We start from the raw sequence: 27,253 nt of genomic DNA on the forward strand, positions 1-27,253 counted from the left end.
CAAACTAAAATGGATAAGCATGGGTGAATTTAATTCAGGTGACCATCATTATCTACTACTGTGGGCAAGAATCCCTTAGAAGAAAAGGAGTAGCACTCATGGTCAACAAAAGGGTGGGAAAAGCAGTACTGGGGTACAATCTCAAAAACGATAGAATATCCAAGGCAAACCATTCAACATCACAGTAATTCAAGTCTATGCCCCAACCACTGAGGCCGAAGAAGCTGAGGTTGATCGGTTCTATGAAGGCCTACAACTTCTAGAACTAATACCAAAAAAAGATGTCCGCTTCATCATAGGGGATTGGAATGCTAAAGTAGGAAGTCAAGAAATCACCGGGATAACAGGCAAGCATGGCCTTGGTGTACAAAATGAAGCAGGACAAAGGCTAATAGAGTTTTGCCAAGAGAACAAGCTGATCATAGCAAACACTCTTTTCCAACAGCACAAGAGGTGACTCTAAACATGGACATCACCAGATGGTCAATATCAAAATCAGATTGATTATGTCCTTTGCAGCGAAAGATGGAGAAGCTCTATACAGTCAGTAAAACAAGACCTGGAGCTGACTGTGGCTCAGATCATGAGCTGCTTCTTGCAAAATTTTGGCTGAAATTGAAGAACACAGGGAAAACCACTAAACCATTCAGGTATGACCTAAATCATATCCCTTATGAATATACAGTGGAAGTGAGGAATAGATTTAAGGGATTAGACCTGATAGACAGAGCGCCTTAGGAACTATGGACGGAGGTCTGTAACATTGTTCAGGAGGCAGCAACGAAATCCATCCCAAAGAAAAAGAAATGCAAGAAAGCAAAGTGGCTGTCTGAGGAGGCTATACAAGTCGCTGAGGAAAGAAGGAAAGCGAAAAGCAAGGGAGAAAGGGGAAGATATAGCCAACTGGATGCAAAGTTCCAGAGAATAGCAAGGAGAGACAAGAAGGTCTTCTTAAATGAACAATGCAAAGAAATCGAGGAAAACAACAGAATGGGAAAGACTAGAGATCTTTTCAAGAAAATTGGAGATCTCAAGGGAACATTTTGTGCAAAGACGGGCATGATAAAGGACAAAGAAGGCAGGGACCTAACAGAAGCAGATGAGATTAAGACGAGGTGGAAAGAATACACAGAAGAACTATACAGGAAAGATCTGAATGTCCCTGATAGCCATGATAGTGCGGTCACTGAACTTGAGCCGGACATCACAGAGAGTGAAGTCAAGTGGGCCTTAGGAAGCATTACTAACAACAAAGCTAGTGGAGATGACAGTATTCCAGCTGAGCTATTTAAAATCCTAAAAGATGATGCTGTTAAAGTGCTGCACTCAATATGCCAACAAATTTGGAACACTCAACAGTGGCCACAAGACTGGAAAAGGTCAGTGTACATTCCAATTCCAAAGAAGGGCCATGCCAAAGAGTGTGCAAATTACCGTACAATTGCGTTTATTTCACATGCCAGCAAGGTTATGCTCAAAATCATACAAGCTAGGCTTTAGCAGTATGTGAACCGAGAACTACCGGAAGTACAAGCGGGGTTTCGAAGAGGCAGAGGAACTAGAGATCAAATCATCAACATTCGCTGTATCATGGAGAAAGCAAGAGAATTCCAGAAAAACGTCTATTTCTGCTTCATTGACTACACTGAAACCTTTGATTGTGTGGATCACAACAAACTGTGGCAAATTCTTAAAGAGATGGGAGTACCAGACCACCTTACCTGTCTCCTGAGAAACCTGTATGAGGGTCAAGAAGCAACAGTAAGAACCAGACATGGAACAACCAATTGATTCAAAATTGGGAAAGGAGTACGACAAGGCTGTATATTGTCGCCCTGCTTATCTAACTTATATGCCAAGTACATCATGAGAAAGGCCGGGCTGGATGATTCACAGGTCGGAATTAAGATTGCCGGGAGAATTATCAACAACCTCAGATAGGCAGATGATACCACCCTCATGGCAGAAAGCGAAGAGGATCTAAAGAGCCTCTTGTTGAGGGTGAAAGTGGAGAGTGCAAAAGCTGGTTTGAAACTCAATATTAAAAAACTAAGACCATGGCATCTGGCCCCATCACTTCCTGGCATATAGAAGGGGAAGAAATGGAAGCAGTGACAGATTTTATTTTTCTTGGCAGACGGTGACTGTAGCCATGAAATTAAAAGACACTTGCTGCTTGGGAGGAAAGCTATGGCAAACCTAGACAGCATAGTAAGAAGCAGAGACATCACCTTGCCGACAAAGATTCGTATAATCAGAGCTATGGTTTTCTCAGTAGCAACGTATCACTGTGAGAGCTGGACTATAAGGAAGGCTGAGTGCCGAAGAATTGATGCTTTCGAACTGTGGTGCTGGAGAAGACTCTTACGAGTCCCCTGGACTGCAAGGAGGTCAAATCAGTCCATCCTAAAGGAAATCAACCCTGAGTGCTCATTGGAAGGACAGATCCTGAAGCTGAAGCTGAAATATTTTGGCCACCTAAAGAGAAAACTCCCTGGAAAAGACCCTGATGCTGGGAAAGATTGAAGGCAACAGGAGAAGGGGACGGCAGAGGATGAGATGGCTAGATAGCATCACCAATGCAGTGGATATAAACTTGAGCACACTCCGGGAGAGAGCGGAGGACAGGAAGGCCTTGTGTGCTATGGTCCATGGGGTCACGGAGAGTCGGACATGACTGAATGACTGAACAACAAAGCAAACTTCCCAACCTGGTGCCCTTCAGATATTTTGGACTACAATGTCCAGTATTCCTGACCATTGGCCATGCTGCCAGAGGTATTCCCTGATATTTGTTGGGAAACAAATTCTGCAAAACATGGGCCCTCCAAGAGATCCCTGACTTGTGTTGTTGTGTTGACCATGTTACACTTGAGTTCTTGGTTCTAAAGGAAGCAAAAGCCGAGTGTAGCCAAACGTGTACCCTGGATTTTAGGAAAGCCAATTTTAATAAACTCAGAACAATGATAAGTAAGGTCCCATGGCAAGTGACTCTAATGAGGAGTCCAAGATGGGTGGGGTTTTTAAAAAAATGAAATTCTCAAGGCACAATTACAAACAATTCCAACAAGAAGAAAAGGTGGAAGACAACAGAAGACGCCAATGTGGCTTCATAAAAAGCTTAGAGATGACCTGAAAACAAAAAAGGACACATATAGGAAGTGGAAGGAAGGCCAAGCTACCAAGGGAGAGTACAAGCAGGTGGCACAGAACTGCAGGGTTGGCGTCAGGAAGGCTAAAGCTGAGAATGAGCGGAGGTTACCGAGGGAGGCTAAAAGCAACAAAAAGGCTTTCTTCAGCTACGTGCATAGTAAAAGGCAGAGGAAAGAAATGGTGGTTCAACTATTAAATAAAGATGGCAAAATGATAACAGATGACAAAGAAAAGGCAGAACTACTCAATTTGTACTTTGGCTCAGTCTTCACCCAAAAGAGGGTCTATGATCCCCCTGGCAAAGGCAAAGTACAGGCTGAAGGGGCAGGATTACAGCTTGAGATCGACAGGCATATGGTCAAGGAACACCTAATTACTTTGAATGAGTTCAAATCTCCAGGGCCAGATGAACGGCATCCTAGAGTAATAAAGGAACTGGCAGAAGAACTCTCAGAAACACTGTCTATTCTCTTTGAGCAGTCATGGAGGACAGGTGAAGTGCCAGATGACTGGGGGAGGGCTAACGTTGTTCCTAACCTCAAAAAGGGCAAAGAGAAGGAACCTGGGAACTACAGACCAGTCAGTCTGACATCAATCCCTGGGAAAATTCTGGAGCAGATGATAAAGCAATTCATCTGTAAGCACCTTAAAAACAATGCAGTGATGACTTGAAGCCAGAATGGATTCAATGGATGAATGGAAGCCAGTAGCATAAAGGAGAATGGCCTACTCAATGTCACCGAGACAATTCCTTCATCTAAAAACTCATTCAACCTGTTTTGTCACCCAAGATTGTAGGAGGAGGAAAGGAAAAGAAGGGAAATGGCAGGCACATATTTGGAAGAGGTGGGGAATGCCTCATCTAAAATGGCATCCAATTAACTGGGGACACTTAAAACCATTTGGAAATTTTTTAGCTGGTTCCATTATTTGGTTATATGTTGTGGGCTTAGTTCTCTTCCTCACAACACTGGTTGTCATAAAGAAGCAATACCCAGTGTGGTAGAAGGAAGGAAAGATACTAGTAATAACAGAGTACCTTAGTTCCTCTAGGACATCTTGCTATAAGGAAGAGGTTAGCTGCACTATTTCCTCACAGGCCCATGGCAGGGAGGAATTGCTTCACCCTCTGGGTTCTCCAGGTTGCTTGAGTCTGTTGGCAAATTTCTCAAAAAATGAACACCTTGACATTACTACAGATGGGGCCATGGAAGGTGTTACCAAGGAGCTCAGTTGCACTGTTATATTTAAGGTATGCCTCATACACCTCAACTCTGGAGTTTCCATTTTTGTCCTGGAAGGCCGGCTAAGCAAAGGCTTAGGTTCAGCCGGGACAAGAAAACTAATTTACACTTGCTGATCTCTAACCTGATCACATCATTAGGAGCAATCCTCACTGGTATAACCTGCACGTGAACCTCTGATTGCTGAGTCACTACTCTACCCAAAGTACATCCTGAACTGGCCCATCCAGAGCCCTGCAGGGAAAATACTGCCAGGACTACTGCTAAACATGTCTGCAGCTGTTTATAGACATTAAAGATAGGAACTTCCACCCAACATTTACACACTGTTTATTGCAATTTAAAATCCCTACACTATTGTGCACTCACAACTCCCTGTTTATCAGTGGTAAAAGACCAACTCAGCTTAGTTATCTGTTCAATTTTGCACACCACAGCAAAGGTCAAGATCAACCTGAAACCCCTTTTGTTCTTTTTAAATTCCTCTACAATAGCCTGGTGTTTCCCAACCAGGAACCAGCAAGTTCATTTCTTGGCTTCTTCCAACTCAAGTTATCTTCATCCAAGTGGCCAATCATGCCTATATTTAACTCAGGAAGGTTCAAGGAGAACCACTGTGTGGGAGGAAGGGGCAGTTGTTTGCCACACCCTGCAGGCTCAAGGGGACCTAACAAGGAGTTAAATTTAATGTTGCACTAACAGGCTTCCACTAACACAACTTTCTTCCTCTCTCCTCCAGCCCTCTGTGCTGCCTTAAAATCTGCTCTAGAGGGATTCTGGCCCTCATGAGCAGATTTTGAGTTCACATGGGGGTGGGGAGGGGGGAATTGCTCCTCTCTCTGTTTCACTGATGGAACTGCTTCTATCAATGGAACAGCAGCATTAGGTCCAACCCAAGGTGTGCCTGCCTTCAATCCCCCAACACAGCTTTTGTCTTTCTGGGAACAAAACAAAAATTCCTTTTGGAGAGGCAGGGTGTTTTGGTCCCACCATTACTTCATGAAATGTCAATCCCCTCTTAACAAATTCCTGTACTGATACTTCCTTAGATCCCTTTTCCTCTGGAACAGGTAAATATCTGAACTTCAATCTTCTTACTTTTTCATTTTCTCTATGAACTCTCCATCTTATTCCTCATGTTGACCAACTGTGTAATGTACTTTCCAAGTTTGCCCCATTGTGTCTAGGCCTTCAGCACAGTCTACCAAATCCCTATAACCTTCCTCACTTCCTTACTTGACAATCATAACTTCTCTGCCTCTACTGCTCTTTTTTTCTGTCTGCTTCTTGGTTCTACATACCCAGTGTGAGAGCTGCCAGTCCAAGCTTAATTGGGTTGATCTAACCAACTTAATTCTGTATCAAAGCCATATCTTGAGTATTCTCATGTATTTTGTAATGAAGACTGTATTATTTGATTCAGGTTTCAGTCAGTGTTCAATGCTTAATGTCCCTTTGGTTTAAGTGTAAAGTGCAACCTCCCCATGGTGCATCTCATTTCTAGGCCTAAGTTCTATATTTACACACATTGGTTGATTACACATGTAGTAACTAAGGTCACATATATGTCCATGCATGCAATCTGGAGACCTCAATGGTCAGTCAGCTACACTAAGCAGTAGTTTAACATCACAATGTGCATCTAGTTTATGTCCATGGTTACCAGCCTTGTAAGTGGCATGCACACACAAGCCCAGTTATACACACAGATTTTATTGGCTAAATCATGGCATTTAGCCTTGCAGTAATTGTCAAGCTTTAACAGATCTTTCCCAGGAATGTAAGAGCTTGATAATGAAAGTGAAGAGAACTGTAGATCCAAAGTTACTTAACTGGATTCATATACTTCTATATATCTGACTTAAGGAGAACTGTTGAAGTATGGAATGGATTTAGGCATATGCAGGTAGAAATATTTAGCTTAATAGAATTGCTCTGGTAGCTGAAGAGAGAATTTTTTTCATCTTCCTGACAGGTATTTGGTATGAACATCTATGGCACCCACTTCTAAATGCATCACTGCTACTTTTGAAAATTAATTTTAGTATTAGTGAAACTTCAGTAGTACTCTCTAAAGGATGGCAATATTTGGAGGAAAAAATGCTTTTAAAAACATAAGAAGAGCCATACTGGATCAGACCAAGGGGCTATCTAGTCCAGCATTCTGTTCACACAGTAGCCAACCAACTGCCCACAGGAAACCCACAAGCAGGACATGACTGCAACAGCACCCTCCCACTCATGTTCCCCAGCAACTGGTGTACATAGGCATATTGCCTATGATCCTGGAGGTTCCATATAGCCATTAGGACCATAAGCCACCAATAGCCTTATCTTCCATGAATTTGGCCAATCCGCTTTAAAAGCCATCCAAGTGGTGGCCATTGCTACATTTTGTGGAAGTTAATTCCATAGTTTAACTATGCAGTGTGACGAAGTACTTCCTTTTATCTGTCCTGAATCTCCCACCAACCTGGGGATGACCCCAGGTTCTAGTATTATGAGGGAGAAAAATGTCTCCCTATCCACTTTCTCCACACCATGCATAATTTTGTACACCTCTATCATGTCTCCCCTTACTTGCCCTTTTTCTAAGCTAAACAATCCTAGATGTTGTAACCTTTCCTCATAGGGGAGTTGCTCCAGCCCCCTGATCATTTTAGTTGCCCTTTTCTGCATTTTTTTCAATTCTACAATATCTTTTTTTAGGTGCAGTGACCAGAACTGTACATAGTATTCGAAGTGTGGTCGCACCATAGATTTGTATAAGGAGAGAGTGATCTTGGCAGTTTTATTTTCAATTCCTTTCCTAATTATGCCTAACATGGAAATTGCCTTTTTCACAGCAGCCACACACTGGGTCGACATTTTTATCAAGCTGCCCACCACAACCCCAAGATCTCTTACTTGGTCTGTCACTGCTAGCTCAGATCCCATCAGCTTACACTTGAAGTTGGGATTTTTTGCCTCAACTAGCATCACTTTAGACTTGTTTACATTGAACCGCATTTGACATTTTGATGCCCATTCTCCCAGCTTGGAGAGAATAGGCATCAAAACGAAGCCTTCTTTTCTCTAATAGCTTTCTTGACGCTATTTGTTGACCATGCTGGTGACCTCATGGACTTGGTGCTACCTTTCCTAACCTGTGTCATGAATTCTATCTGAGTTTCTAGTATTGTGGTTTTGAGTAACCTCCAAGCATGTTGCAAGGATTTAACCCTCTTGTCTCCCCCTTTCAACTTCCTTTTTACCAGTTCCCTCATTTTAGAGAAGTTTCCTCTTCTGAAGCCAAATGTGACTGTGTTGGACTTCCTTGGCAATTTTCCACTTAAATATATATTAAATCTTATAGCACTGTGGTCACTGTTTCCAATTGGTTCAACAACACTTACATCTCATACTAGATCGTGGGCGACGCCACTTCGTTTTAAATCCAGAGTCTCCTCCCCGCTGGTTGGTTCCATGACCAACTATTCTAGGGCACAGTTGTTTAGGGCTTCAAGAAATTTAACCTCTTTGCTGTGACTGGAACATGCATTTATCCAGTCAATGTGGGGGTAACTAAAGTAACCCATTATTACAACACTTCCTCATTTGGAGGCCTTCCTGATTTCATTTTCTATCTCAAGATCACCCAGAGTGTTCTGATTCAGGGGATGATAGCATGTTCCTAATACTAAATTAGTTTTGGAGACAGGGACTGTCATCCACAGGACCTCTGTAGAGGACTCTTCCCCTTTTAGGTTTTCTAGTCTGCTCAGCACTACACCCTCTTTGACATACAGGGTAACATGTCGTCCAGTACGCCATTCCCTGTTCTTCCTATACAGTTTATATCCAGAGATGACCGTATCCCACTGGTTCTCTCCATCCACCAGGTTTCCATAATGCCGACTATATCTAGGTTCTCCTTTAAAACCAGGCACTGCAACTATCCCCTTCTGGCTCAGAGGCTTCTGCATCAACACAGAAACACCAACATGTGGTGTCCCTCTCCAGATGTCTCTGATGTGTACATCTTCTGCTATGGTCCTTATGCCTCTTTGACTGGCCATCATTTTTCACCATATGCTCATGGCCTATTTCCTCCCCATTTCCATTTCGACAATCAGAAACATTTTTGTCTTCATCCCCTAGGGATGATTCAACCCGAACAGGATGCTTCCCAGCTCCTGTCAGCTCTCAACCAGGGAGAGCAGTTTAAACGCTGCTCTACCACCTCTTTAATGCTTTGCACCAGCAGTCTGTTTCCATTTTGGTTCAAGTGGAGCCCATCCTCTTATACAGGCCTGGCTTGTCCCAAAATGTTCCCCAGTGCCTAACCACTCCTCCCTATACCACCATCTCATCCACACTTTGAGACTCCTCAGTTTCGCCTGTCTAGTTTCGGCCTTCTACCTAGCAACCTAAATTTCACTTCCAGGACCTCATGAATACATTTCCCCATGTCATTGGTATCAACATGGACCATGACCACTGACTCTACCTTAGCGCTATCTAAGCTATCTAGACAGTGCATGGTATCTGCAACTTTTGCACCAGGCAGGCAATTTACCATAGGGTCTACATGCCCATCACAAACCCAGATTTCTATGTTTTTAATTATCAGATCTCCCACTACCACAAGACTCCTGCCCCCTGAGGCACATCCTTGGCAGGAGGGGTACATGTTCATCTTCCAAGGAATGGGTCCCTTCTAAGGGACCATTTCACTCTTCCTCAGACTGATGCCCTCCTTCCCCAAGACCCCCATTCTCTGAGACAGCAGAGGAGCTGTCACCCAAGGGCTGGGTCATCACTATTAGGTCCCTGAAGGTCTTGTCCCCCAACCTCTTTGCCTGTCTTAGCTTCCCCAGGTTAACAACCTTGGCTTCAAGGGAAAGAGCTTGTTCCCTGAGAGCCAGGAGCTCATCACACTGAGCACACATCCATAGTTCTGTCCAGCTGGCAGATGTGGCCCTCAGTGCAATACAATGGCTAGCCCCTACACCCATTCTGGCTTTCTACCTTCATAGCTCGTTTTTTATTGCTATTATTGGGTTTGTTTACCTAGAAAATGAAGTTATTTACTAGGAGAAGGTGGGGAATATGTTTATAGTTATTTTTTATATTATTTTTTATATTTATAGTTATGTATTTATAGTTACTTACTATATGAAGGCAGGGAAGAATCAGCTGCCCTGGCCTCCTTGCCCTCTTGCTAAACTTGCACAGGTGCTTAGCTTGCTTGTGTGCTAATATGTTGTCACCGGGGCTCCTTGTGCTCAGAGAGCTGGCTCCCTCACAGGTCTGCCTCCTTAAATAGCTCTAACTTGCTTGCCCCAACTGCTGCTGCAGCCAATCTGATTAGAGGGCCTTGTTTAAAAAGCAAGGGAGTCTGTGGCTCAAATGCTGGTCTGCACTAGCTTCCAGTGAGTGGAAATGTAGTTCAGCTGAGCCCCCTGGGAGTGGAGATTTTCTTCTCCTTGCATGGGTGCTTAACTCACTTTTCCAATACAAAAGCTTGGTATACATTACTGGAAAATTATAGTTCTACTAGGTGAATGAATTTAAATGAGCTTCCCACTGCTTCCTGACACCATACTGGAAACAGTAATCTGTCTAAGGGTACTTCTTGGATTCACACCAGATGCAAACAGCAGAACCATGTGTCAGTCTACTAGTTGCAGATGCTTTACATATTTTTCTTTAATTAAACTTCTGGCTTTATCCTTACAGACAAAAGTAAGTATATCTCCAAGCTATTCTGAGAACATAGGGATGCACTGTGGTTATTAATTTATATAGTACATTTCAGCATATGTACTTTATGTTACTATAGCAGTATGCCAAGATCTTCACTTCTATATTGTTTTAAAGGCACCAATATGGGAAGTATAAATCCATTAACAAAGAACAACTATTGAAGATGATGATTTCAAAAGTAAACTGAAGAATACTTTCTGACATACTTAATATGAATACAGATTTCCGTCACACTCTAACCTTAAACCTCACCCATAAAAAAGGAATGGGGCTATTTAAAAAAGCTTAAACCAAGTACAATAGCTAATGCCTTATACAAGCTAGAATGCTATAATAAGAGTTGATGTAAAACTTTCAGCAACTGGGAACACACCACAGGATTACAAGGTAACCTCCCCCACCGCAGCACCTATGTTAAAGCTAACCAGGGATCCCTCATAAATCAGGGTTGTCATTGTTAAACATTACACTGGCAATGCCAATGGGGAGAGGCAGGAGCATACAACTCTGTGGAGCACTGCAAAATGCTTAGACCTAGGTTGAATCCAGAGATAAGCCCACAGAAGCGGATGGGTGAAAGGTGACTTTCCCATGACATCCTCTCCTGGCAGCCACTCCTAAGGGTTAAGAGAATTCTGTTGAATGGGTCTAAAGGGGTATTCCAGAAACTCAAGATTAGACCATAGTCTAATGTTATAGAACTAGTATAGATTACATTTTCAAATTCAGAATAGTAGAAAGCTATATGTGAAACCTATTTTGTTTTTCTCCCCCCGCCCCCATCCCAGGTTCACATCCTCACTCCATAATGAAGCTTCCTAAGTATGGGCAGATCACACACTTTAACTACATCATAGGGTTGTTTACAACAATAAAATTATAGTTCTACTAGATGAATGAATTTAAATGAGCTTCCCACCGCTTTCTATCACCATATTGGAGAGAGTCATCTGTCTAAGGGTACTTCAATCCAGACAAGACGGAGGTACTGTTAGTGGGTGGTTCGTCTGCCCGGCTAGGTGATATTCAACCTGTTTGGGTGGGGGTTGCGTTCCCCCTAAAGGATCACGTTCGTAGTTTGGGGGTGCTCTTGGATCCAGAACTGTCACTTGAGGCACAGGTGAACTCAGTGGCACGGAGCACTTTTTATCAGTTTAGGCTGGTATACCAACTACGTCCTTAACTGGACAGAGATAGCCTAGCTACAGTTATCCATGCTCTGATAACTTCTCGTCTGGATTACTGCAATGCTTTATACGTGGGGCTGCCTTTGAAAACGGTCTGGAAACTTCAGCTGGTCCAAAATAGGGCAGCAAGATTGTTAACAGGGACTGGCCAGCGAGCTCATATTACACCAGTACTTTTTCAGCTGCACTGGCTGCCAGTCCATTTCAGGGCCTGATTAACATTTAAAGCCCTTAACGGCTTGGGGCCAGGTTATCTGAAGGATCGCCTCCTCCCACATGTGCCTGCCCGGACCTTAAGATCATCTTCAGAGGCCCTTCTCTGTGAGCCCCTGCCAAAGGAAGTGAGGCAGGTGGCTATTAGGAAGAGGGCCTTTTCTGCTGTGGCACTCCGGCTGTGGAATGAGCTCCCTAGTGAGGTTCGCCTGAAACCTACATTGTATTCCTTTCAGTGCCAGGTGAAGACCTTTTTATTTTCCCAGGCAATTTAGCATTTTAGCTTTCTAGACTTTTAGCTTTGCTGTTTTAAATCTGTATGTTAAATCTCTGCATTGCTGCTAGGTTTTATTCTGTTTGTATTGTTATATTGTGGTTTTAATGTTTTTATATTTTATATTGTTTTACTGTGTGCTTTTTGGTTTTAATTGTTGTGAACCGCCTAGAGAGCTTCAGCTATTGGGCAGTATAGAAATGAAATAAAATAATAATAAAATAAAATATAGAAATAAATAAATAAATAAAATAAAATTGGTGAAATGGGAAGAACCATGTACACTGCCCCAAGCTCCTTTGGGAAAGAGCAGAATAAAAAATTTAACAAAATGCATTCCAAATATTTTTTTAAGTTAATGTCATTGTTTCAAAATGGCTGCAATCCCATGCATGCTTACCTAGAAGTAAGTTCCATTGAACATAATGAGAATTACTTCCAAGTAAATACACATAGGATTGCACTGTGAACAGCAGCTATCTAATTTGGCTTTTGTTGTTAGCATAATTATCAGAATTATGTCTTCTTTGTTGTTCTTATAAAATCAATGATTTAAAAATCATTAACCATTATTTGACCCATCAAACAGAAGAAGACCTTTTATTTGATGTGTACTTGTATATTTTCATAAATCCTATTGTCATATTTATAAAATGAGAAAGCTTATTACAAAATGCCAGTGGCAACTGCATTTTTCCATATGAATACCTTCTAGAAACAAGTATCCTTTTCATATTCTAACAGCCTACATTTGACTTTTCAGCACCAAGAGTTCTGAATTTCTCATTAAGACTTTTCCCCCCACAGCTCCCCTATGTCAAGTCCAATAGTCCCAGGGACTGTGGAGAAAAACTTGCCAGGATTTCACAAAAGGAACATTCATTCCCTGTAGTGTGTTTTGGTTGGCAACTGATTGTGTTAAGGCTGTGCTACCTTTAGGCATTTATCTGCAGTACTCATAGGGGAAGGGAAGCCTTTCCCTAAGTCACCTCTCTTCTTGATACATATTGTAAAGTAGAAGATACTTTTTAATTAAAAGAAAAATCCAGTACTTCCAGTACAGCAGGTTTTCAGCACAACCCCCCCCCCCCTTTTCAATGAATCTTTGAAGTTGTTACAAGTGTCAATTGCCTTTTGTTCCTAGCTGACAACACTGGAATTAAGTGTTCTGGGATAGCATGTGTTAATGGCTCCTGATATCTTTTCCTCCTGTGCCAGCTGTTTAAGAATTAATTTATTTAGATGTAATTACAATTCTTGCTAAGACATCACATTAAAAGTCAGCAAGCATATCTATGGATATTGAAGACTAAATTATTTTAAGGCAAATCTTACTGAACTGTAAGAACTATAAGCTTCTTTGGGCAAAAAACCAAGTTCTTGCTTTTTTATGGAATGCCAAGCACATACTGTTCAATGAAATAATGCTAACTGGCACTTCACAATTAAACATTTGGACATTCTGCAAAGTTAACACTTGCCGACTACAAGCACATTTCCATGCAGTGTTTCAGTGATTGTATATGTATTGTTCTTTCTGATCTTGCTCCTTTTGCTTCTACATATCCTAGGTAACATCTACTATCAAGCACATAAAACAGCAGACATCAACAGGAAGAATGGAGCAGTTGATATGATACTTTGAGAGACATAGGCTGTCAGGTTTCCCGATCCCCCCAGAGCACATGCTCAGGCAATCTGACATTGGGCAACCAAATCAGATTTCTTTATTGCAGGAAATCCCACAGCGAAAGCTGAATGGTTACATGCTTCAGAAATCATATAGCTGATGGTCAATAGCTATAGGCTCTATGTAATTCCAGAACAGTCCAAAGCTAAACACTACTACTGTGACTGAGATCCTCATCAACGTGATTTCCCCATTGCCATCTCCACGGTTCTGAACACAAGGGAAGGGACTCTGGATTCCTGGCGTATCTAACCCAGGCAATCCATACACGAGGCTCCAACCCTGGACAAGGAATGGGAATGATTCCTGAGGCAATCAAGGGATAAATTCTTGAAAGTCCTAAACAAAACCACACCCATAGAGAGTCCAACTTTGAATCTCTTGTTGATAACTCCAGGCTACATGGTCAAGGCCTATCAAGATCAAGGGAAGGGTAAATCCAGACACGCAAGGAGTTCTGTGCCATCGCTTTCACACTGCACGTGTCCAGGCAGAAGAAAGTCCAAAAGTTATACATCAAACCCAGCCTGCCAGTATGCTGAACTGACGACAAAGACATACAAACCACAGCAAACAAGAGTTGAAGACTATGAAAAGCCACACAGTACTTTTCATGGCAAGTCCTTAACAATCCAAAGTTCCAAAAAAGGGAGAGTCCATGTGTAGAGTACCTCCAAAAGCCCAGACGATGACGGATCCAAACAGAGAAGGCTTCAGGCAATGAAAACGATATATTCCTAGGAAAGGCTCTTCGCCTTTGCATCAGCTTCAAAGGGAAGGTGTGTCTGTAAGACACCCCCTCTGGATCCCTTGACAGACAAGGGCCTTTAGCCTTTCAGCAAGGCCCTTGTCTAAACAGGGCATCGCTGCTCAGCCCTCCAGCAGTGACGCTTCAACCTGGGTGACCCTTCTGCAGACCCCACCCCACCTCTGTCAGGTTCTCACAGCTTCCAGCCTCCCTGCCTGCCAAGACCAGACCAGCAGGTGGACAGGGAGTTGGGTGAATCCTCTGGCTCTGCTCTGAAAACACTGACAGAGATAAGCTCACACAGATTCTGACATTCCAGAGGCTGAATAGGCCCAAGTCCTTCCAGGCTACTTCTAATCAAATCCTGCTATAGCCTAGAAGGCCTACTGCAGTGCTGAAGCTGGGCCCTGACACAGAACTAATGAGGATCCTGGTGCTACTTTTAAAATTGTATTAATACAAAAGTCTTGTCAAAGTCTTGTCAAGTCTAAATTTTGCCAAACAAAATTTACTTTCCATAAGCAAAGATGGAGAAGCAACTATAATACTTTAAATTATTTACATTCCAAGCTGCTCATGAAGTGCTGAAAAATGCAATAACTTGGAGACATCTGTTTTGATAGAAGCAAAAGATCTAGAATTCTGCTACTGGAAGATGAGATTATATAGTCTAGATTATGCAATGTGACATCTGATTAATGTCTTAAACCAGCAAGATAAGCGTTATAGATTAGTCTGTTCATAATCACAACTACCACTTGAATCAGTTTAAATTTACCACATCTAATAAAAATGCAGTTCCCACACTGGCTAGAATGTTGTGTTTTAAACACTTTCCCCCCAGTGCTTCTCAGATGGCTGAGCCAGTTTTTCCCCTCCAGTATTTAAACTGGGAGGCATGCTCCTCTTAAAAACTCTCAAAAAAGTTTGTCTTTTAGAGTAAGAATTACACATTTTCAGTGGAACCCAGCCCCCATACATTCCTGCATGAGTCACTATTCTGGGATCACAACCTGACTGGAAGGAGCCATACCCAGTACAGTGACTCATGTAGAGATGCAATAGGAAACCTTCTCTAAGGATAGACAATTATGCTGCATCTCCACATTGGAAGCAACTGAATTAGCCAAACCCACTTAATACAGAGATGTGCTAGATTAACCCAACTGCCATGGAGGCAGACTGGAAGGAGGAAAGGCTAAAGCAGTGAATTATCCAGAGATTGGGTTGCTGGGTTCTTTGGGCTCATAGGAGTAGTTAGTTTCTCACAATACACAAACCAGTCTCTCACGGTGCACTAATGCACCCTGGCACTGTGGAAATTATTGCTCTCTTCATAAACATCTGCATCTACTCACAAAAAGTGGGAGGCTCAAACCTTCCGAAAGTGTCCTACCTCTTGAACAAAGAAAGGAGTACTATTCCAGATGTTTCTAATTGGTTTCATCAACAACATCTGAAACATGAAAGCACACCTCACAACCAACAGATAGGTAGAAAATTAAAAAACCTATAAGGTAGAGCAGGGAGCTCCATTCATATTTCCCTGGGGCATCATGTCAGAACATAGGCAGATTGGTTCCAGAAGAGGGTAAAGCCTGCTTATGTTGTGTAGCAATGCTCACAGCTCGATTGCATGGTGCAGGTCTGACTGGAGAAATGTTGGGCTACTTGCTTACTGATGGCTGGGGGGTATGGGGTGTAGACAGAAGAGCCTTCTTCTACATCAGAGTTTGTGGGTAAGGGGAGAGAAGTCTAAGAAATTAAGGGACCTATGCCACAAAGGCCAATCCAGAATGAATGCCTATATTTAAAGAGCTTACTGAGATGGTTTAATTATCGCTTCTTCACCCAGGATACTAAAATACACAGCAAAACCGAACATGAGACATTCTAAATACAACTGCCTGAAAAACAGAACTGTCACAATTTTTCAATATTATGGGATATTAGAGGTGATTAGATATTTGTCCATTTTATGCTGCCAGAATAACATGAAGGGATCTTGCTAAGAGGGACAGTCAAGGCTTTTAAATGTTAACAATCTTCTCTGCAGAGTTCATGCTATTTGTCACAGGCTAAATCACTATAATCAGCCACGTAATAGCAATTATGACAATTTCTTCTACAACTTAATCAGTATTGCTTGAACTTACTCAACCTGTGATTTTCGAACAGCAAGTCATAAAACTGTGCAGCTTCTTATGGCTGCAAATTCAAACAAGGTATTTTACTAATTCAGAAACCTATTTTAGTCACTGAACATCTACAAGGTAATTATGGTTGCAATTCTACCCACACTTATCTGGGAGTCAGCCTATAGAACTCAACGGGACTTACTTCTGAGTAGACAAATACAGGATTGCACTTTAATATTAATTTTTTCATATTTCACCGATTTGTAAGCGTAAGTTGCTTATACCATGCATTGCAGATTTAATAAAAGTATTTAGTGCTGGAATGCACAGTTGTAGAACCACACCCCAAAGAACTATGTAATTTTCATACACTGACGAAAAATATCAAAAGATATACCCAGAATGTCCAATCTATGTATCTATTTTTTTAAATACAGTTTACATTTGAATGTAATTTCAAGAGTTAAGGGGTACAGTTTTAAATGTTTCAAGTTATTCAGCAGCCCAAAGTTCTGCCTGTTTAGTTTTTTTAATGTTCATGACTGGGGAAGTAGGTAACAGCTCTGTTACGTATTTTAAGTGAGCACCAAAGTTGCCTCATGTAACCCTTAAGTGTCATTTCTCCCTATGTATTCCAGAAACCAACACCTGAGTATTTTAATCACATGGCATATTGACTGCATTGATCCTCCAAGTTAAAATTAAACGTTGACTCTGTCATCAACATATTTATTTCTCTGGTATAAGGAAAGTTCATTAAGAAATGAGCAAGAAGTAGCATTTGAATTTCTATTTATTAAAAATATTTCTATATGACCTTCATCTTATAATACCGGGACAGTATACAACATGTTATCAAAAATCCAATACAATATACATAAAACACAAAACAAATACAATAATAAAAAACAGGAAATACATAAGATGGCTCACATCGACCAACTTAAGATAAACCAACTTAAAATGCCTGGGCAAGCAAAGAGTTTTGCTGAAAAGAGCATAATGTTGGCACCAGTTGTACCTCCATGGGAGGGTGTTCCACAATCAGGGCACCAAAATAGAGAAGGCTCTTCCAATTTGTTGCCCCATAATGTGCCAATGTTACTTGAAGAAAAGCCTTTCCCAATGATCTGAAGTCATGGGAGGGCAGGCTGGTCTAGGGAGAGATGCTCCTGCAGATATTTGGGTCCCAAGCCATTTAGGACTTTAAAGATAAGCACCAACACCTTGAATTGGACTCAGAAGTGAATAGGCAGTTTGTGCAACTTTTTCAGAATCTGTGAAATGATTCTGCCTGGCTGTACCAGTTATAATTTTGATCACTGCATTCAGCACTAGGTGAAGTTTCCAGCTTGCGTTCAAGGGCAGACCCATGTACAACACATTACATTAATTCAGTTGGGAGATTACCAGAGCATGAACCACTGTGGTCAGTATTGGTCATAGATGGAAAACCATCCAGAGCTGGTAAAAGGCACTCCTAGTCACCAAAGCTATCTGAGTCTCCAATGATAAAGCTAAATCAAGGTGTACCCCCAAGCTATGCACCTGCTCTTTCAGTGGAGCAAAACTCCATCTACAACAGGAAGTATACACCAATTCCTGGACATGACGAGCACCAACAGTGCAGGTACGAGAGGAAGTGCCTAGCAAACTTATCACTGCAGGCCTCCAAGGGTTCCACCACATCCCCACATAGTTCTGATTTCAACAAACTATTCACCACTTGGAAAACTTCTGCTGGATGGGTACTCACAGATGCAATGGAGACAGAGAAGTAAGGCTGCTTCCCCAGCAGCACTGCCCCAAATAGGCATGATAGTGTCCTCTCACTTGTGTCCAATCATATTCACTGTGAGATTTATACCATCTGCATTCTAATCACCATCCTTCCAGTTACAGAACCTGTAGTCACCCAGTAAATCAGGGAGCTAGTTGGGGTTGACAGTGCTGAAGATACTTGGGAGTGATTGTGTCAAAAGCCTCTTCCATCTCATTGTACCATAATGAGTTTAGGTCCTTGATAGAAGTGTCAGTCATGTTAATCAGAAACTCCCCAGAGACATTCAGGAATCCCTTGGTTTTCATAAGCTTTCTAGAGCAGACCATCTGAATGGGCCCCTGCGAAGGATAACGGGCACTATCAATCCAAACTTCACCACTAAGTGATCTGACCATGACAATGGGGTTACAGAGAACCCTCCAAATTCCAGACCTCCAGCCTCTCACTCTGTTGAGACTAAATTCCTGCTAAATGTTTTTGGCTGATGACATATTATTTATTACATTTCTATACCGCCCCATAGCTGAAGCACATTGAACCCCATGGTTGTCATAACAGCCATAAAGTCCTGAGCTGGACCCCCTAGGGCAGCTCCAATGTGAATATTGAAATCCCCCAGGATTTCCAACACTTTTCCAACATTAGAGTGGAAAGCACCTCAGCCAGAGAGAGACTGATGGGAAGTGGAGTAGTCAAGTACACCAACAGAATCCTGTCTCTCTGGCCCAACATCAAGTACAAACACTCAAATACTAGCATCTGAGCAGACTGGCCTTCTGGTGAAAGTGAAAGACTCTTTATGGATGACAGCACCCTTCCTCCCCCTACCCTCCACACACACACACACACACACTCATGCGCAAATCTCTCCAGCCTACTTTGGAGCTGCCCCCACCTTCAGAAGTTAGCCAGATGGCAACCAGAAATGAGGAACCACCACAGAGAAAGCCTAGACTGTGGCATTCCCTTCCTAGAAGATGCTCACATGGCACCAACTCTAAATTTTAGTTACCATGTTCAAAAGATCCCAGGTTCAAAACATCCCTTTTGTCCACGCTTTAAATGAACAGCTATGTTGATTTTAGAGTTGCTAATCCATAAATTTGTTATTATGGTTTTATTGCTGCTTTCTCATTTTATGCTGCCTGTTTTATAGAATCTGGATTTATTTAATACATGTTGGAAGCTGCCTTTAATTTTATAAAAACTTAAACAAGGTTTAAATACACATAAATGCCTTAATATACATAGCAACACTGAATGTAAAATGATTTATAAAGGGATGACAGTTGTCTTGCAAATGTGATGTGTTCTACAGTGTTTTGCAAGTGTAATAATTAAATGAGCGCCACAAGAAAATATTCATTTCAATAAGCTAGACTAAAATTTCCAGAGTGAACATCAGCAACTTGCTAGGCTAGGATTCAGTTCCACTTTTGCATTGCAGGAGTATCCTCAGAGCCCAATTCCAACATCAATTTTTCCGCTAAGGAGTCTGTCCATACCCATTCATTGTGATATACAAACTGCTGACAGATCCTGCCTAAAGCAAAATACTTAAAGTTCCAGAATTCATTTAGGATATGGATCAAACCATGAACAAAGTCATTTTGTCAACAATTAGCATTCTTAGTAAGCATCCAGAAGTGATATTTATTTTCTATACTATTAGTAAACTTCAAGAACTGAGCAGAACTGATCTTTAGTTGCAGCCACAGGCAAAAGGAAAATTAGTTTAATCAGAACATGTAACAACTTCACTTGCATCAAATTCCATTAAGTGTATATTTGATGTACAAAAACATTATTAACACAAATATATTCATCACAAAGTATTGGATCCAGTCCTAGTGATGCCTAGAGTAGACCCACTGAAATAAATGGGACGTTAGTCAAGACTACTTAATTCCCATTGATTTCATTGGGTCTACTTGAAGTATGACTATGTCTGTATCTAACACTCTGATCCAGTTTGCACATAATGGGAATTCTTTGGTTGTTTAACCCAGGAATTGCTGTGGCCAAGCAGGAGCAAGCACATTGCCTCCCACACACTCATGGCTTTCATTTTCAATTAGCAAACCAGGAATGTCCTGTTATCGTGATGTCTGAACCCATGAACTCTGGGTTGTTTAGGGGTTAAACAACCCAGAGTTCCTGGGTTCAGACATCATGTTAACAACTGGGAGCGAGCAAGCGTGCTGCCTCCCCTGTGCTCATCACTTCTGCTTTCAATCAACAACCCAGGAATGCTCTGCTCCTGGGTTGTTGATTGAAAGTGGAAGGACAATGGGAGGCAGGGTGGTTGCTCATTTCTGCTTGACCATCTGGGTTAAACAACCCAGGAATTGCTGTTACATGTGAAATGAGTCAGTGCACTGGTTTGCACAATTGCTGCAACCCACCGTGGCTTATTTAAGCCACAATGGGTTACAGTATGTGCCAGCTACCATTTTGAATATTCAAGAGCAGCAGTGGGTGCCACGCTTTATCGTGATGTCCAAACCGGCACAGGGTGGGTTGTTGGCATGGTTAACAAAACACCCACAACCCTAAAATAGCTTGTTAACCATGCCAGAACCCACCCTGCCTGTTTTCAGACATCATGATAAGCTGCAGCAACCTCCTGTGACTTGAATATTCACAATAGCCGCCAACACCTGCTGCAACCCAGTGGGCTGCGGTGATCATGCAGAACGGGTCAATGTCTCCAACAAGTAATTGATCATAAGATAGCATCAGACCACTGAGCCTTGTGGCCTCATGCTATAGGATTAAGACTAGCACCTTATCCCTTAATATATCATATGGAATCCAATCCCACTGATGTTAACTGAATACAGTTTCCCATGATGTTTTTAGTCTTAGAAAAGTTGTAGCTAACTTTTCAGCAAGTGTCACAAGTCTAACCCAGAGTATGAAATAATGTCCCTTACGCATACGCTACAGAACTTATAAGCCCTCTCTGCCTTCATGGTCTGGTACAGTTGTGTCAAGCTTACTCTTAATATTCCTCTTCTACAACATTAGCCAAGTTAACATAAATTATAACTCTTAACATGCATTCCAAAATTACACAATCCATTCCATACATCAATATATTCTATTTATCGGCAAACAATTTCAGTTAAGACAAAAGGACAGTTGTTTGAATTAAGTTACATATACTGGATTGTTCAAACAAGCCTCTTAATTAGGGCTGCAGTTAAAATAAGCTGTTTCTGAAAATATTCCACTAAGAGGTTTGGCTCTGTTCCTCAAATTCTCAAAACAAACAGAATTAACCAAAATATTAAGAGTTTAACCTGAAGGAATAAAACCGTAATTGAAAAATGACTCCAAAAATACCGGAAATACTGTATTTTGTTAGATCAGAACCACAGGAAATTTAAGATCTGTCATTAACCTATTTAGAATATTCTTGGGGAAGAGGGGATGAAATTACCTCTTCCCCAAGAACAGTTACCTCTACACATCTTCAATTTTAATAAGACTGCCATATGCATACCCCAAAAAGTCCAACTGCCACAGCCTGGCAAACAATATATCAATGTATTTAATCTAACTCTATTACTTATGAAAATACTCATTTGGTGTCTCTCCTCCTTTACAAAAAGCTGTTGTAGACAGCATCTTCAATAAACAAGAATGCCATGAGACTCCATTACATCATTCCTTCCTCACACTGTCACTGTTCATACTTTGAATACATCAGGCCTTAGGTTCAATCTTCAACATCTAGTTATCATCAATGAAACTGGTTTTTAGACCCATTGCTAGTTCAATCTACAGGGAATATTGATTCTCTGAACTGATCTAACTCAAGGGAAAGCTGTATTTCTTTTTCCTGTTTTTTCCCCAGTGATATTTATGGTGTTTAATAATCAGCACTGACAATTAAATGCATTTCAACAAGAAGTTCAATTCCATCTCCTGTGGTTTGAATTGGTACCAAAAAAACCTTTATCATACTACATGAATTAATTGGCTCACTCAGTGCCAGGATATTTGTGTTATTAGCAACAACTGTTTTGAGAATAGCCACTGTTAATAATATGATTGTCGCTATTTGTACGTTCTCCATTTCCTTTCCTTTTGACCAACTGTTTACAATCCCCCCAAAAGAGAGAGTGAGTCTGAGAGTGTGTGAGTGTGTGTGTGAGAGAGATCAGCATGCATACACCTACCTCTAACTCAGGATAACACTTCATGCATCTGATGGACTGTAGTCCATAAAAGCTTACACCACAATAAATCTTAGTCTTACGTTGCCACGGGACTCTTTGTCTTTTTGTTAAATATGGTAATATAGTATCATGCTGATTATTGGAGTGGTACTATCTTACATACAGTAGAATTAAACTGTGGCACACTTGCCCTAAAGTTGCCCATCATTCATCTGCTTGAGTGTGTATGAATCACATACATTTATCTGGCCTTTCTTTCAGGCAATACTTAAGGCAAGTTCTTAAGACCAATACACACTCAGTCCCCCCCCACACTTTTTATAAATGAAGATGCCGCTGAAAAATAGTGTTAAGGTTGTCTTCTCCAACAACAAATGCAGTGTTCTCATTTAAAACCACTACCAAAATAAGGAGCTTTTCTCCACAGACTCTGCTTTCCATTAAAGCTCGACACACATGTCACTATTTAACTGGCAGCTTAAAAAACACACTCAAATACTCTGAAGTGACCTAACATTGAAGCAGTACAAGGGAAACAGGCAGTTACCCATAGTTACATCTCAAAAGCAGCTGTAATGGTTCTATTAAGGTAGGAAATATTAGAGATCAGTATCTGTTCATATTTCACCTAGCATTAATTGGAGAGGTGCTATATTGCCAAAATGTAAATTTACTATAATTTTGCCAGCAGGTGACTCTGCTATGTTTGATGACCAGTGACCCTGTTCAAATCTCCACTCAGCTATGAAGTTTACTGGGTGTCCTTGGGCCAGTTACTCTTTCAGGTAAGCTAGGCCTTTTCCAGGAGAAAGACAGAATATGCACTTATGCTTGGGTGCCTCACTATTCTCCCAGCCAGGCTAAGAGAACAGCAGCATACTGTGGCTACTGCTAATACGGAAGTTCAGTCTCTCTGGCAAGAGAGAAAGCACACAGACTACAGGGACAGGACCACCATATGCTGTGTTTTCTCATCTATAGAAACATGACTGTGAGTTAGGGCTACTGCTTCATCTCTTTCCTGGCACAGAGACCGACCATGGTGACAAAGTACCCTGCATTTCCTCATATGGGGATGAGCAGTGAGCCACTACAGGCTACTGTCTCTGCAGTCTCTCCATTTCTCCTCCCCAAAAAGAGTGGGGGACACAACCCAGAATTGCCATTCTATTAGCATTAGTTTTATTTTATTTTTTTAACTACTATCCCTCCTGTTGCTGCTTAAATGTTCAGGTACTCTATGTACTCAATCCCATCTGTGTAAATGTGATTCCTAAATACTGTAACTATTTCACTTTTAATGGGAAGTCAATTTTGTCCATTTCCCACTATTTCACCAAGACCACATAAAAGCTTTGCTTATACAAGCCTTAGACACCTGTTGCCCACTTTGATCAGCACGTGTTACTTTAGCAGAGGAAGATTAGAACCACCATTTTGCAAGGGTCTGAGAGACTACACTGTAATGCCAATGCAGCATGAAGCAACCATCCAAGTTTTGCCACTCACATTAAATGTTTTGCCCTAGAAGATTTCATTAAACAAAAAATAAATCACTTTAGTATAGCTTCCCGATAAGCTCTCTGCAGTGTTTTATTTCTCTTACATGTTAATTGTGATGAAAGCAGTCTGAACTTTAATGGTAGAAAATATCTCATTCAAAGAAATCATACCTGGGGAAGTGCAGTATTTAGCTGTCGTTGTAGAGAATCCCTCTCATGACCAACTTCATGCAATTTACCCTGGGTTAATGCTAGTGTCTCTTGAGTCTCTCGCAGCGTGTCCAGGAGGCGATCTCGTTCCTCCAACATGGATACCATTAATTGCTCAAAATGGGAATCCGCATCCGACTGTAACGGAGAACCTGAACCATGGCTTCCACTTCCCCCCGAGGGAATCTCTGCCTCACTGATGGTTGGCATCACCTCACACATCATCTTGAAATGAAATTTAAGACTTGCATAGTTATACCATTAAAAAGACAAAGAATACAAATTCAAACCAAGTAACAGAGCTTTTGTGTGCAATGGCTGTACTTACCTCCATAATAAAAGCCCCCAATTCCTCACTTCGCTTATGAAAATGTGCTGCTATAACAGCAGAGGCACATCACTGTTTTTACAACAATGTTATGTCATAACTGAAATTTATAAGCTAACTTTAAGATAAAGAGGCATTAGTAGTACTTACTTCTAACCTGAGACCTTGTTTTCTTGCAAAATAACTTGTATAATAAAAGACCTGTGTACATAACGTATAACTTGACAAAATTGACTGCCTCTAGTGTCCCAAGCTCACTTAACAGGGATTAGTGTTTAACAAACTATCCTGTCAGAGAGAGGGTGAATCTTTCTGCTCTTTCCAATACATGCTTATAGTGAGAACAAGGAATTCTCATCTGCATTAGTAATTACAAGTACAGAACCACAGGCAGTATCTATTGATCAATGCAAAGATATTTATTCAAAGTTATCCACTACATTATCCTGTATGCTATCCTGTATGCGGAACTAGACTCAAGAACAAGCAGGCACACTTGTTCATATGATGTATTATAAACCAAACATTGATAATCTACTGCAACGCTAGAGTCGTGTGGAAGAAAGAGGCACCTGCAGATTCTTAAAACTGCACTCTGCATCATGAGAACTAGCTAGGTTTATTGTCTGCATCCACTACTCTGGGCTTATTGTGGTGGCCATATAATCTCTGTTACAGAGATTTGTCATTACAAAAGTAGACAAAGAGGCACACTAGAGCCTTTTTGATGCTGGATGAAGCCACTGGTTAATAAGAGGAAACTCCTTAGAAAGTACAAGGCAGAAAGTAAACTTGAGAAAGTGCAGCAAATCAAAGCAGTAAAGCTAAAGTATAACTAGGCCCTACAATGTATTACAAGGGACTAACAGCAGGAACTGAACACAAGGCCCCTGAAGACAGATGTGGGACTTCTTTACTAATTCTTTATGATAAAAGCAATAGTGATTACATAGAGATATATATGGATTTGTACCTTTCAGTACAGAGTTAGAAACTTAAGAAAAAACATGAATAAATCTGTCAGTTCCCTGAACTAAGCCATAAAAACTAAACAGGTATTTTTATTAAGCCAACCAAATTAAACAATTCTTCTAATAAAGTTCTTTGCCCTTCTTTAGATGTTCATAACTATTCAGTTAAACATAAGCAAGTAATTTTCTCAAGAGCGCTCCAATGGGACCAATGCCACTTCCCATAAGTTTATAATTATTTAATGAAAATGCGCTTCATACACAAAACTCTTAATATCAAGTAACATAATCAGGGTTTACCCAACAGATTCAGAGTGGAATGCATTTCAAGTTATTTTTCTAGTAGTCCCTGATGTTGTATAGCTGTAAACTTAAATCTTTTATAATCTTCCATTTCTTCATTTACCTTGTTGATGAAATAAATGCCTTTGCCAGAGGCCAATGTTTTCCAGCAATATCAGCTCTTTTCAGTAACTTTGCATGATAATTTCCAAAAACATTTCAAGCGGTAGAGCAGCCATCCAGCTTGACTACATTGTCCATTCATTAAATAATCCACAACATTGAAACTCACAGAAGGCGATAAATAATCTTGCCAAGAAAAGGAGATAGTCCAACAGGAGCAGCAACTAGACAAATTCTTCGGAGCAGACGAATGGATACAAACAACTCAGTCTCCAGCACCCTTCCTATTTAATCCTGGTCCACAGGTCTTTCAAAAGCCAAATCGGGAGAAACATGTGCAAAAAAGGCCAACTAGTTTCAGTGCTTCTGGGCCAACAATCAACAGTGCATGGTGTAGAAAACTCACTTTTGGTCAGGATAACATTACTTAAAAAAAAAAAAAGAGAGAAGTTGAGAATATTACTCTTCTCTCGGAGGAGCTGCGAGGCACTCCTCTTTTTCGCCTCTTTTTAGGCAGAGTATTATCTTTTACTTCCTTCAGTTTCCCGGGTCTTCTCTCGCACATTTATAATTACTCTTATGCGAGGAGTTTTACGGGAGGTTGATGTGGGAGGAGGAGGAGGAGACTCTTTAGGGGACTACAAAGACTGTTCGTGGGATCTGGGGGCCAACCATCCTCCTTCCCTACAGAAAAACAAGGGAACCCTACCCCCTCCCCTCCCCACCCCCCTCCCTCACACACTCTCTCACACACGCGCCTTCCCCGTAACAGAGGCTGGATAACGACACCTAAAAGACCAGAAGAGGCTGAGAAGTTGGAGGAAGGGGGTGGGGAGCCTGAAGGTGGGTTCCTTGGAGTTCCCCCTCACCGGAGAGCCGACCGACGAAAGTAGGCGGAATTCCCCTTCCCGGAGGCCTCAGGGGACAGGCAGCGCCGGCGTGGGGCTTTGCTCCCCGCTTTTCGCTCTCACGTCCGGCCTTCCCTGCCCAGGTCGCTCCGCCTCCAGCTCCCGCCGCCACCTCCACATCCGAGGGGGCCAGCACGGCGGCGCTCTCAAATGCTGCTCACTCGGGGCTTCTCTGTCCCGCGGCGGCGACCCGAGGCGGCGGCGGCCCGGGCCCGGTGGAGTCCCGCAGTACTCCCGAGGAGACGGTCTCGCTGAAACTGAGTGGGTCTGGCCGCCCCTGGCTCCAGCCGGGCCCTCCGTCGCCGCTCGGAGTTTCGTCGCCGCCTCCCGCTGTTCCCGGCAGCCTCTGCGGCTTCTGCACACAACGGTGCGTGGCCCACAATGCACCGCGACAGGCCCTTGGCCGGTGGCTCCCTCGCCCGTCGGCCCAGAAGGTGGGACTGCAGGTTCGAGCCTGTAGCGCTACCTCCGCGCAGCCCGGCGAAATTAAATCAAGTTCTGGTGGTTGCCGGGTTTTAAAACTCTCCTGGCGGGCTCGTATTTTCTCCTGAGAGAATACAACTG

At 41.9% G+C, this 27,253-nt stretch overlaps 1 protein-coding gene across 3 annotated transcripts in view; it reads right to left on the reverse strand.

Moving 5' to 3' along the window:
- The window catches only part of PPFIA1 (PPFI scaffold protein A1), a 90,741-nt gene extending 63,704 nt beyond the window's left edge, over positions 1 to 27,037 (reverse strand). For 2 of the 3 annotated variants that reach the window (XM_084852013.1, XM_084851992.1), the window contains exons 1-3: positions 26,651 to 27,037; positions 25,783 to 26,207; positions 24,039 to 24,302 (exon numbers count right to left, since the gene is read on the reverse strand). In XM_084852013.1, the coding sequence (XP_084708139.1) occupies positions 24,039 to 24,302 (264 nt within the window). In that variant the 5' untranslated portion in view covers positions 25,783 to 26,207; positions 26,651 to 27,037. Of the gene's footprint in view, positions 1 to 24,038; positions 24,303 to 25,782 lie in introns of all 3 variants that reach the window. The other variant, XM_084852002.1, reaches the window with a different exon arrangement.
- Between the last annotated feature and the right edge of the window lie 216 nt (positions 27,038 to 27,253).

Source organism: Heloderma suspectum, chromosome 1 (genome assembly GCF_057233095.1).
Source record: "Heloderma suspectum isolate Gila_16-S chromosome 1, 16-S_ref, whole genome shotgun sequence".
In the NCBI taxonomy this organism is placed as follows: Eukaryota; Metazoa; Chordata; class Lepidosauria; order Squamata; family Helodermatidae; genus Heloderma; species Heloderma suspectum.